The sequence below is a fragment of the Oncorhynchus keta genome, chromosome 2 (genome assembly GCF_023373465.1).
Source record: "Oncorhynchus keta strain PuntledgeMale-10-30-2019 chromosome 2, Oket_V2, whole genome shotgun sequence".
In the NCBI taxonomy this organism is placed as follows: Eukaryota; Metazoa; Chordata; class Actinopteri; order Salmoniformes; family Salmonidae; genus Oncorhynchus; species Oncorhynchus keta.
In genome coordinates this window covers 38,006,054-38,020,068 of record NC_068422.1, presented here as the reverse complement: position 1 = coordinate 38,020,068, position 14,015 = coordinate 38,006,054, and the positions used below count along the sequence as shown (strand labels likewise).

The following is a 14,015-nucleotide window of genomic DNA, read 5'->3' as shown; positions in this document are numbered from 1 at the left end:
TGCAGATGCTAGTCATAAAGGGAGTAACACTATACTGTACAAGTAGAGCAATTATTTAAACTAGTCTAAAACAAATTACATTCATGCATTACACATTATGTGAGCCAAACGTTCAGTCCATTTTGGGGAGTTATAATCAGGATTAGCTATATTGTGAATTCTGATGTGGTAATGTGTAAAACTATACATACATATATATATATACATGTTGCTTTCCTGCAATATGTTGAAGACGAGGCTTGCATACAGTTGACTATGGTGAATGCAATGTGCATGCTTTGGTGGGAGGGATTAACCGCCAACTAGGGCAAGTGGCTCAAGGACTGCACAATTCCATCTACTCCAGTTCAATGCAGTATCTCCCTCATTCTGCACATTGCACAGTTTGGATAAGGAGACCAAATTTAGACTGCTGCCAGCTCTCATAAAAGAAAATGGTTAAATATATGAGACAGCAGATCGAGTTGAAATCAGACGAGATCCTTTTGAAGTCGGGTGCGTCTATGGACCAACAGGATTTTAGCGATATGTCTGGATATTCCGACATTCTATATTCCGAATGTTCCGCAATGGACCAAATCGACACTTTTATGAAAAACGTTCAGGTGTTGCTGGATGCAGCAAATTACATTGAGAACAATGAAAAGAACAACGGAAGTAAGTAATGTAGGCTATTCTGGTTATTTCAGAGGCAGGCTCGCCAAGGCAGACAACAATGGACCGAAATGGTTAGGGCGACAAAAGACGCGTAAACATGAGAGGCAACTGTCTGACTCCCCTGCTTCCATTTGTCTGATTGTGAATGGGCCTAATATTTCAACCTATTCTGCCAATGCACATTTGTTGAGATAATGCCAGTAAGTTTTTCAAATGAATCACTTGGACTGAACATATATTGATTGGTTTGTGAATGAAATATAGCCTACAAAAAAAACAATCCATGGTCAAAAGCAAACCCGTGACATAGAATTATGCTCTCACCCGCTGTGGCATTTTCTACGAATGGTAGCATAATTTAAATGGCTGTTCAAGTGCGCATTTTCCAATTGGATGAGACTTGACTATGGCCCCATTAATTCATTTTCTTAGAGACATGAATATGCCTAAAGTAAACATATTCTAATGATATCCACGAAGGTTGCCCTGTGTGCGTTATACTGTCTTCCTTTGAACTATGTCTTCCTAAATTGTAGGCTACTTATTAAAATATTTAGGCTACATAATAGGCTTGTCGATTTATCAAGCTCCCACTCACCTTATTTTAAAACCTAGCCTAGCCTACTCAACACTGAACATAGGTTTTCATTACATTTCTGGCAGTGGATGTGGACGCCTGCAGGCCGAAGAAAAGCAAATAATTCGTAGGCCTATGCTTATTTATCTCAGACCAAATCCAACTGTCAAATGAGGCAAATAAACCCATAAAAATGTGTTGAAAAGTCGGCATGTTGTGCAGAGGCTGAATAGAGAGGCCCTATAATGCCAGCCCTATACTTTCTTTATTTCAATCAATTGCGCTTCCTCGAATCTTCACTGTTGCTCACATGGTTTCCACATGGAACAAAATTGTCCGTTTTGATTGGACTAAACCCATGTTCCCGTCTCGAGTCCTTGCAGATACCCAATCAAACTCGGGTTAAACTTTGACGTCACATGTATTATGTGGGATTTGTAGGTGTATACACAATTTAGGATTAGATCAAATAAATAAAATATCACATTAAAACAACTCTCTTGTCATCAATCTCATATTGGATATTTTATTAAACCTAGAAATAGGTAAAAAAAAATATATATAGCCTATTATACATGTTATAGTTTTCTACATGCATGTTATTGTCTAATGTAGGCTAATATAGCCTACTAAATGAGATATCAAAATTGTTAATGAATGAGTAGACCTATGTCTTGAAGAAAGTTTGTTAGTATTTTTCAATAAACCAATAAACCATGCTGTTGAGAAAGTAAAAGACAGTGTTGGGTGAAGATCTAGTCATTTCCCCAAGTTTTACTAAACTTAAATATACAACTTTTTTCTTTATATATATGTTTTACAATAATCAACAGTATGACTACATTATTGTTTGCCAACATTGTAAGATTATTGGAAGCTGCAGCATATAGACAGGAGGGAGGGGTAGGCTATGTGAGATATTGTTTATTCATTCCCTGTTGTTTTGGGACTAGCTTAATGTCACAAATGTTACAGACCAAAACTAAAAAAGTATTTGTCTGACAGAAATGACAGAATTACAATGTAAGGCCTAATTTTGTTAAAAATATACATTTCATCAACAGAATGTGAACATGGATATGCCTCAGCATGCCCTGCAACTCAGAACAAGCATCATCAGAGACAACGGAAATTAAAGAATAAGAAAATTGACAATATTCACAACAGGTAAATTAATCTTGTCACAATTATTTGTAACTTTGATATTACAAATACCCATGTTATTACAGTTGCATACTCACTCTTTGATTATTTGTGTATTTGTATTGTATTGACAGTTACAATACAAGACAGTTTACTGCACTGTTGGAGCTAGTAACATAAGCATTTCACTGCATCTGCTATAACACCTGCAAATATCTGGACATGACCAATACATTTTGATTTGATAACATTTCGTTTTTACCCCTTCTTCATTATTGGACTTGGAAGAAACAAAGTGCACCAAGACAGAAACTGTCAAACTAGTATTTTACAAAGCGTATTGGTAACATATCTTGTCCATGGATTCCTGTCCATAACATAGAAATAGAAGACTCTAGTGCCCAAAAGCCAGTTTTAGCATGGGCAGTGCCACTTTCACCATTTTGAAGTAGTAAACTGGGTGGATGTCCTATAGGTTAAGAAAGGATCACATGATTCCATCTGGGTCATCAGGAGGGATCAGCCAATGAATTATACTTGTGAGCAAACATTCCATAACTGTAGCTGGTAGTAAACCACAATCCTTAGCCTTATACCTGTTCAAACAACACACTCTAGGTGGTAGTATGCACCGTTTCAGTTTGTTTGTTAACTCATAGGAGTAGTAGAAGAAAATGGACAACTTCAAAATGGAAATGGCCTCAATGGCACTGCCCATGCTCTCACAGATGCCATAATAAGATACATACAATGATGAAATGTCTATCTAAGTCTATGGTCTATAACCTGTCCATTTTGTTTTACACCCAGATCAGCACACAATGAGCTGGAAAAAAATAGGTGAGTCAGAAGGGGTTGTGACTGTCATTCTGTGTTAGAGGCCATTGCGAGTATTTCCATTGACAGTAGTACTTGTCGATCAATTGAAGATCTCTGCAAGTACTGAATGTGCACTCATCTACCATTTTCTTCTCTACTCTGATTCCCCACCCGACTGTGATTTGGTCCATAACTGTGTAACATGGGGTAAAACACTTGAGTTACACAATAATTAATTAGTCAAAGAGATATAGGCCTAATAAATCGGATGGTGCATAACCTGTCTTGGTGCATATCAAACATCATATCCACGTAATCATTCAACTGTGCAGACTGATACATGGTTTGATAGTGCACGAGTAACACAGGCGCACACACTTAATATGTTGTGAAATCTTTTGTGAATGTATTGTAATGTTTTTAAAAAAAATGTATAACTGCCTAATTTTGCTGGACCCTAGGAAGAGTGCAGCAGCGAATGGGGATCCATAATAAATACATATACAGGGATGTTGTTATGCTACACATTTCGTAACATTTTATGTGGTGTGGCAAATAGTTATATCCGGTGACTTTATCTCCAACTGTCTTTTCAAAATGGAACTTCAAGCTGATAATCCAAAATACTGTGAAGGCTGGATTTATGTAGCATATCCTGATGTTATTCTAAATATATTGACCCAGAATTTGAAAATGTAATACTGGCTAATAAAGCGGCAAATTTTACAGCTCGACTTACAGTGGGGCAAAAAAGTATTTCGTCAGCCACCAATTGTGCAAGTTCTCCCACTTAAAAAGATGAGAGAGGCCTGTAATCATAGGTACACTTATTTGGTCAATAACAAAAGTATATCTCAATACTTTGTTATATACCCTGTGTTGGCAATGACAGAGGTCAAATGTTTTCTGGAAGTCTACACAAGGTTTCCACACACTGTTGCTGGTATTTTGGCCCATTTCTCCATGCAGATCTCCTCTAGAGCAGTGATGTTTTGGGGCTGTTGCTGGGCAACACAGACTTTCAACTCCCTCCAAAGATTTTCTATGGAGTTGAGATATGGAGACTGGCTAGGCCACTCCAGGACCTTGAAATGCTTCTTACGAAGCCACTCTCCTTCGTTGCCCGGGCGGTGTGTTTGGGATCATTGTCATGCTGAAAGACCCAGCCACGTTTCATCTTCATTGCCCTTGCTGATGGAAGGAGGTTTTCACTCAAAATCTCATGATACATGGCCCCATTTATTCTTTCCTTTACACGGATCAATCGTCCTGGTCCCTTTGCAGGAAAACAGCCCCAAAGCATGATGTTTCCACCCCCATGCTTCACAGTAGGTATGGTGTTCTTTGGATGCAACTCAGCATTCTTTGTCCTCCAAACACGACGAGTTGAGTTTTTACCAAAAAGTTATATTTTGGTTTCATCTGACCATATGACATTCTCCCAATCTTCTTCTGGATCATCCAAATGCTCTCTAGCAAACTTCAGACGGGCCTGGACATGTACTGGCTTAAGCAGGGGGACACGTCTGGCACTGCAGGATTTGAGTCCCTGGCGGCATAGTGTGTTACTGATGGTAGGCTTTGTTACTTTGGTCCCAGCTCTCTGCAGGTCATTCACTAGGTCCCCCCATGTGGTTCTGGGATTTTTGCTCACCGTTCTTGTGATCATTTTGACCCCACGGGGTGAGATCTTGCGTGAAGCCCCAGATCGAGGGAGATTATATCAGTGGTCTTGTATGTCTTCCGTTTCCTAATAATTGCTCCCACAGTTGATTTCTTCAAACCAAGCTGCTTACCTATTGCAGATTCAGTCTTCCCAGCCTGGTGCAGGTCTACAATTTTGTTTCTGGTGTCCTTTGACAGCTCTTTGGTCCATAGTGGAGTTTGGAGTGTGACTGTTTGAGGTTGTGGACAGGTGTCTTTTATATTGATAACAACTTCAAGAAGAAGTTACAGGTCTGTGAGAGCCAGAAATCTTGCTTGTTTGTAGGTGACCAAATACTTATTTTCCACCATAATTTTCAAATACATTCATTAAAAATCCTACAATGTGATTTTCTGGATTTTCTTCTTCTCATTTTGTCTGTCATAGTTGAAGTTTTAAGTGGGAGAACTTGCACAATTGGTGGCTGACTAAATACTTTTTTGCCCCACTGTATTTTATCAACACCTTCACAATTTCAAGTTTGTTTGTACATTAGCATGCTTAGCATCCTGGTGGTAGAACAGAGATGTCTGTTTTGCATGGCAAATCAGGGAGTGCAGTCCAGTACAGGTTGTTCTTGGAAGACAACCATGCAATGTTTTCACAGTTGGAACTGGAACTGCTTGTTTCAGACAGTGTGCTTCACTCCCCGTAAGCTAAGCTTTTCTGTGCAGTGATGAAAGCTCATATGCAGAGAGCTGCCAGTGTGGGAATCATCATTGAACACAGAAGAGGGAAGGCCCAGGCCTCTGGATGATAATACCTCAATCTCAAATTGCACTACACAGGGGGTTTCTAGACACTAGAATGTTCAGTTCTTATGGAACAAAGGCCATGACCTTAAAACAAGATTGTCTGTATGCCTGTCATACAGGCTGACCTCAGCAGCAATGGGCCTGGACTATTAAATCTTTCTATCCAACAAAATGGAAAATAATATAAAGGGTCTGCTTTTGTAGCTCAATCTATTACTATACTGAACAAAAATATAAATGCAACATGTAAAGTGTTGGTACGATGTTTCATGAGCTGAAATAAAAGATCCCAGAAATGTTCCATATGCACAAAAAACAAATTTCTCTCAAATGTTGTTCACAGATTTATTTACATCCCTGTTAGTGAGCATTTTCCCTTTGGCAAGATAATCCATCCACCTGATAGGTGGGGCATATTAAGAAGTTGGGGACAATAAAAGGCCACCCTAAAATGTGCAGTTTTGTCACACAACACAATGCTACAGACGTCTCAAGTTTTCAGGTAGCGTGCAATTGGCATGCTGACTGCAGGAATGTCTACCAGAGCTGTTGCCAGATAATTTATTGTTCATTTCTCTACCATAAGCCGCCTCTAACGTCATTTTAGAGAATTTGGCATTACGTCCAACTGGCTTCAGAACCATAGACCATGTGTATGGAGTCGTGTGGGCGAGGGTTTTGCTGATGTCAATGTTGTGAACAGAGTGCCCCATGCTGACTGTGGGGTTATGGTATGGGCAAGCATAAACTAGAGACAATAAACACAATTTTATTTTACCAATGGCAATTTGAATGCACAAAAATACCATGATGAAATCCTGAGGCCCATTGTGAGGCCCATTTTTTTTAAAGGTATCTGTGACCAACAGATGCAAACTGTATGTGTTTTCCCAGTCATGTGAAATCCATAGAATAGGGCTTAGTGAATGTATTTAAATTAAATGATTTCCTCATATGAACTGTAATTCAGTAAAACCATAAAAATTGTTGCATGTTGTGTTTGTATTTTTGTTCAGTATAATAACCAGATCAATAACTAATTACGTCCAAAGATATTCATCAATCGATGTGGAGGGGGATCATGACATTCAAATCCAGGAATTTCGTCTGGATGTAGAGACCATTCCTATTATTGGTTTCACTAAAGAGCAGTCTGTTGCTTCTTCGCCCTCTTAGACGAGCACATCTCCGCCTGTGTTTGGAGAGGTTGAAGACACTGATCCCACTGGGACCAGACTGCAGTCGACACACTACCCTGGGGTTGCTCAACAAGGCCAAGGGGCACATTAAGGTACTGTAGTCAACAATGCCACCATGGTGGTGTCATGGGGACCATGGTGTTATGGGATCTGGTGAATAGTGAATGGTTCAATGGAAGCCCCTGGCCTATGGATAGAGAAGCTGTGTGCTCCCATGACCTGCCACAGCACTGCGGCACACAAACACAATGTGGTCTGCTTCCTCATTCTACAAATCACTTGCTATTCCTGGCTGCACACTTGTGGGCCTGGAAACACAAGCAAATGCAAGAGAAATGGGGATATACCTTTAATGGGTATAACTGATTTATCAAACAGGATTGATTAGAAAACTTGAATTTTCCCATTTTATCGGAACCTATTTGTCACCCCCTTGTGAACTCTGAAAAAGTGTTTCCAATTGACCTGAGAAATGTTTTGCACATTGCTGTGTTTCAGAAAGAAAATAAAAAGTGAAAGAAAGTGTGGCTTGTATGCTTAGCCTGAACCAACCCAGCTGTAGCCCTTGTTTTCCTACAAGCAGCAAATCCAGCTCTACATTTGGCCATTGTACAAAAATGTCAGGAATTACTTTGCCACAACAGCTGTTTGGATCTGATGGTATTTTTAGCCTGGTCTGATGTGGATAAATTCACATATGATTATTCAGGCTCAGAAGAACACACTCGGTTTGTCCCTCAATCTTGAATGGGTAGAATTTGTGTTGTCACAAGAGTAGAGTAAAACAAAAACAAAAACATTATTCCATTTTAAATATGTTTGCAAATGGCAGCTGTTGAAGATTCTATCATTTGTACAGTAAAACTGAATATCTGTCATACTATGCGCAGATGTCTAACAAAATGTGATAAATAGCTGCTCCTTATCCTACACCATTTATTAATATGCAATTATTATTCATAAAATACCAGTGGTGTAAAGTACTTAAGTAAAAATACTTTGAAGTACTACTTAAGTCGTTTAGGGGGTAATTGTACTTTACTATTTATATTTTGGCAACTTTTACTTGTACTTCACTACATTCCCCCATAAAATAATGTACTTTTTATTCCATACATTTTCCCTGACACCCAAAGCTACGCGTTACATTTTGACAGAAAAATATTCCAATTCACGCACTTATCAAGAGAAAATCCCTAGTCATCCCTACTGCCTCTGATCTGGTGGACTCACTAAACACAAATACATAATTTGTAAATTATATCTGAGTGTTCAGTTGTGCCCCTGGCTATCCATAAATAAATAAAAATATATATTGTGCCGTCTGGTTTGCTTAATATAAAGTATGTTTAATTATTTATACTTTTACTTTTAGCAATTCCATTTACTTTTGACATTTAAGTATATTTAAAACCAAATACTTTTAGACTTTTTACTCAAGTAGTATTTTACCGGGTTATTTAAACTTTTACTTGAGTAATTTTCTATTAAGGTATTTTTACTTTTACTCAAGTATGACAATTGAATACTTTTCCCACCACCATAAAATAACACAAAATTCTAAGGTTGATTAACTCTCTCTCCTCTGTTTGTGTGTAGAAACTAGAGGAGTTGGACCGGAGGAGTCAGCACCAGCTGGAGAGCCTGGAGCGTGAGCAGAGGCACCTGCAGAGGCAGCTGGCCCACCTGCAGACCCCTGGAGGCGGAGACAGGGACAGAGTCCGTATGGACAGCGTAGGTTCCCCTTTGGCCTTAGAACACTCGGACCGAGGTGAGCCAACCATTGCACAGAGCTTAGTTACTCCCAGCATATTTCGGCTGACTGTGGCAATATTACAGTGCCTTCAGAAAATATTCACACCCCTTTACTTTTTCCACATTTTGTTGTGTTACAACCTGAATTTAAAATGGATTACATTGAGATTTATTTGGTCATAGGCCTACACACAATACCCCATAATGTCAAAGTGGAATTATGTTTTCAAGATTTTTTACAAATTCATAAAAATTCAAAGCTGAAATATTATGGCAAGCAATAATATCTTCATTAGTAAAAATGTGCATAACTCACATAATAATGTGCATGGACTCACGCTGTGTGCAATAATAGTGTTTAAAATGATTTGTGATTGACTACCTCATCTCTGTACCCACACATACAATTATCTGTAAGGTCCCTCAGTCAAGCAGTGAATTTCAAAGACAGATTCAACCACAAAGATCAGGAAGGTTTTCCAATGCCTCACAAAGAAGGGCAACTATTGGTAGATAGGTCAACGTAAAAAAACAGTAATTTAATATTAATTTGAGCATGGTGAAGTTATTCATTAACTTTGGATGGTGTGTCAATACACCCAATCACTACAAAGATACAGGTGTCATTCTTAACTCAGTTACCGGAGAGGAAGGAAACGGCTCAGGCATTTCAACATGAGGTCAACGGTGACTTCAAAACAGTTACAGAGTTTAATGTTTGTGATAGGAGAAAACTGATGATGGCTCAACAATATTGTCATTACTCCACAATACTAACCTAACTGACAGAGGGAAAAGAAGGAAGCCTGTACAGAATACAAATATTTCAAAACATGCATCCTGTTTGCAACGAGGCACTAAAGGAATAATGCAAAACATTTTGCAAAGCAATTAACTTTTTGTCCTGAATACAAAGTGTTATGTTTGGGGAAAATCCAATACAACACAATACTGAGTACCACTCTCCATATTTTCAAGCATAGTGGTGGCTGCATCATGTTATGGGTGTCCTTGTAATTGTTAAGGACTAGGGAGTTTCAGGATAACATTTGTTTTACAGAATAGAGCTAAGCACAGGCACAATCCTAGAGGAAAACCTGGTTCAGTCTGCTTTCCACCAGCACAGGGAGACAAATTCACTTTTCAGCAGGACAATTTATTTAATTTACATTTTTTTATTTCACCTTTATTAAACTACGCAAGTCAGTTAATAACAAATTCTTATTTACAATGACGGCCTACCCCGGCCAAACCTGGACGACGCCGGGCCAATTGTGCGCCCAATCACAGCCGGATGTGATACAGCCTGGATTTGAACCAGGGACTGTAGGGACACCCCTTGCACTGAAATGCACGAGACAATAACCTAAACACAAGCTTACCAAGAAGAGAGTGAATGTTCCTGTGTGGCCGAGTTACAGTTTTGACTTAAATCTAAATGAAAATCTATGGCAAGACCTGAAAATGGTTGTCTAGCAATGATCAACAACCAATTTGACAGAGCTTGAAGAATTTTGAAAAGAATAATGGGCAAATTATGCCCAATCCAGGTGTGGAAAGCTCATAGAGACATACCCAGAAAGTATGCTTCTACAAAGTATTGACTAAGGGGTGTGAATACATTTCTGTATTTCAAAATCAATTGAATCCATTTTGAATTCAGGCTGTATCATGATAAAAATGGGGGAAAAGTCAAGGGAAGTGCATATTTTTTAAAGGCATACTGTTAAAATAAAATACAATTGTATTTATCACATGCGCCGAATACAACAGGCCTTACTGTGAAAGGCTTACTTACAAGCCATAAGTAGTTTTTAAAAAGTTCATAAGAAGAATTTGCTAAATATACAAAAGGAAAAACAGTAGCACAATAAAAAGAACAATAACAAGGATATATACAAGGGGTGCCGGTACCAACTCAATATGCAGGGGTTCGGGGTAGTCAAGATAATGGAGGTAATATGTACATGTACAGTGCATTCGGAAAGTATTCAGACCCCTTGACTTTTTCCACATTTTGTTAAATTACAGACTTATTCTAAAATGGATTAATTCAATAAAAAATGCTAATCAATCTACACACAATACCCCATAATAACAAAGCAAAACCAGGTGTTAATATTTTTTTTGCAAATGCATTATAGATAAAAAGCAGAAATACCTTATTTACATAAGTATTCAGACCCTTAGCTATGGTACTCGAAATTGAGCTCAGGTGCATCCTGTTTCCATTGATCATCCTTGAGGTATTTCTACAACTTGATTGGAGTCCACCTGTGGTAAATTCAATTGATTGGACATGATTTGAAAAGACACACACCTGTCTATATAAGGTCGCACAGTTGACAGTGCATGTCAGAGCAAAAACCAGTCCATGAGGCCGAAGGAATTGTCTGTAGAGCACCAAGACAGGATTGTGTTGAGACACAGATCTGGGGGAGGGTACCAAAAAATATCTGCAACATTGAAGGTACCCAAGAACAGAGTGTCCTCCATCATTCTTAAATGGAAGAAGTTTGGAACCACCAAGACTCTTCCTAGAGCTGGTCGCCCGGCCAAACTGAGCAATCCGGGGAGAAGGGCCTTTGTCAGGGAGGTGATCAAGTACCCGATGGTACCTCTGACAGAGCTCCAGAGTTCTTCTGTGGAGATGGGAGAACCTTCCAGAAGAACAAACATCTTTGCAGCAACCCCACCAATCGGGCCTTTATGGTAGAGTGGCGAAAGCCACTCCTCAGTAAAATGCACAACACACTTGGAGTTTGACAAAAATCACCTAAAGAACTCTCAGACCATGAGAAACAAGATTCTCTGGTCTGATGAAACCAAGATTGAAGTCTTTAGCCTGAACGCCAAGTGTCACATCTGGAGGAAACCTGGCACCATCCCTATAGTGAAGCATGGTGGTGGCATCATCATGCTGTGGGGATGTTTTTCAGCAGCAGGGACTGGGATACTAGTCAGGATCGAGGGAAAGACAAATGGAGCAAAATACAGAAATCCTTTGGTGAAGACCAAAACTTACAAACATTTCACAATGTCATCATAAACTGTTCCCGAACTGTTTTGGGTGGGAAGCATGCGGAGGCCTTTAGAAGATTTTATGTAGAGAAATATGTTTCATATATGTAGTTATTACATGCATCCACAAGAGGGCAGGCTAACCTACAAAATCAATTTAACCCTTTTTGAATTCTGTCTATAACACAAAATATGGAATAAGTCAAGGGGTATGAATAATTTCTGAAGGCACTGTATATTATACTAAGAAACCATTTGGTTCAGTTCCATTTCAAACCAGTAAATATAATTTACATGTGTTACAGTCTATAATGTAGCATTTGTTGTCATCAAGCAGTAGTTGTCAATCAATACGATTATCTCATTACTAAGTGTGGGATGATCATAATAAAAAAATGTATCTCACCCCAATTTCTGTAGAAGAGATCGAGGTGGACGTGGAAAGCACTGAGTTCTCCCATGGAGAGTTGGACAGTATCAGCACCAGTGGCTGCAGTGACTTGGATGACCACAGCAGTCGGCAGAGCCTGGCCAGTGACGAGGGCTACTCCACCTGCAGTCTTAAACAGACCTTTTCCTCTTAAGAACCAGCCTGAAGCTCCTCATCCACAGCTGCATTCTAAACTGGCCTTCTCCTAAGAACCAGCCTAAAACTCCACCTGCAGTCTATAACTGGTACTGTACAAATAACCAGCCTGATGTTCAACTCCTCTTGAAATTTAAAACTGGACCACTCCTCCTATGAATCAGCCTAAAAATCAACCACCTGCAGTCTAAACTAGCCTTCTCCTCCCAAGAACCAGTAGTTTAAAGCTAAACCCCACCTGCAGTTAAGTGGACTAATCCTACTACAACAACTGTAAATCTTGCCCGATGTGGGCGACTGCACTTAGAGTCTAATGTTACCTGTATCCTCCTAAAACCAGCACAAAAACCACAAAACCAGCCAGAAGCTCACCAGTGCCACTTTCCCCCCACTTTGGAAACCTCTAGCAGATGACCCTCTAGTAAAAAAAACTATTCTCATCCATCACCAAGCAGGTCACTCGCGCTTCTATATCTGCACTCCAAACCAGTTCTAAGGTACCTACAGGTTGAATAAACAACAATTACACTTGAAATCTTTGACACAAGTCACCAATGTTATTCCTAATTTATTAGAATATAATTGAGAAATGTAGTATTTATTTTTCCAATATTTATTGTGTTGTACTGTATGTCTTGGTCACACTTGAATTATTTAGATGTTTTGACAAATGTAAAGTTAAGTCTGTTGTGGTTTTGAACTGAGCATTGTTTGACAAGTTATCCCAGACAAAAGCTAGTGCAATGGTACAGGACAGGCTAAACGTATCACTCAGTGGCCTCTTTTGTGAGATGATTGACATCAATCCCCCTTGAGATTTCAAAAGTAATATTGTTTGTATACGGTAGGCAGCTATAATAAGCTATCCCGCACTTCCCAAGCACAATTCGGAAGCAATAACACTCATTGACAGTTATGTCAACTCTTAAGTTGGCTGTTAATTTTGTCCGTCCAACACCACTTGCTTGTTTTGTATGCAACTTCAATAGATGTATTAATTACAAATAGTAATCAATAGTAAGATAAAATGGCTGTAAAAGTTGGAACAAAAAAGTAAATGGTGCATGTGTATTGAATGTAGCTTTCAATTGTATTGTCATGTGCTTTGGATTGACCAGTTGAGAGCTCATGTCTTTGTAGCATGAACAATATAGCACATGGCAGAATGTAATTTGAGTTTTGATTCGCATCCTTATTTAGTAACTTATTTTTTGTATTGTAGTTGAGAAGCATTCCAAAGTTAAAACCACGAAGCTGTATATTTTGAGTATTTGTCTACAAAAAAAAAAAAAAAAAAAAAATCACACACACTGCAAGACTATTCCACTAACCAAATTGGACATTTCATCTTATGACCATACCCATATTTTTTGTGGTACAACTAAAACGATTATCACCACCAACTGTGTCTTAAAATGGCTAAATTGAATCTTGCACAGGTTTCTTAGTTCCGGGAATTTATTCAATGTCAGTTTTGGGTCATTTGTCAAATGCATTTTGAAAAAGACTTGGACTTAGAAAGTGTCTCTGAACACTCTCCTGTGCTAAAGCAGCCATCAAAGGTGACTTTTACAAAGAATATATTGCTGGTCCCCTGCTACTATTTTGTGTGGTTCATGGTAATGGTCCCTTGAAAACTTGATCAATAAACCTCTACCACCATATGTACCTACACAGTGTTCAGTTGTTCTTTGTTATTGTGATGTCCAGAGCTAGAAGATACAGTGGGGCAAAAAATGATTGTCAGCCTCTCATCTTTTTAAGTGGGAGAACTTGCACAATTGGTTGCTGACCAAAT

General features: G+C 38.9%; 1 protein-coding gene across 2 annotated transcripts; it reads left to right on the top strand.

Moving 5' to 3' along the window:
* Positions 1-323: 323 nt before the first annotated feature.
* Positions 324-13,889, top strand: LOC118400110 (max-interacting protein 1-like). 2 transcript variants are annotated; one of them, XM_035796595.2, is made up of 6 exons: positions 324-657; positions 2,299-2,401; positions 3,188-3,217; positions 6,833-6,947; positions 8,455-8,626; positions 12,052-13,889. In XM_035796595.2, exons 1-6 carry the CDS (start codon positions 435-437, stop codon positions 12,213-12,215), a joined length of 807 nt encoding a protein of 268 aa, XP_035652488.1. In that variant the 5' UTR covers positions 324-434; the 3' UTR covers positions 12,216-13,889. The 2 variants fall into 2 exon arrangements, with proteins under 2 accessions (XP_035652488.1, XP_035652496.1); XM_035796603.2 differs by lacking the exon at positions 3,188-3,217.
* The last annotated feature ends 126 nt before the right edge of the window (positions 13,890-14,015 follow it).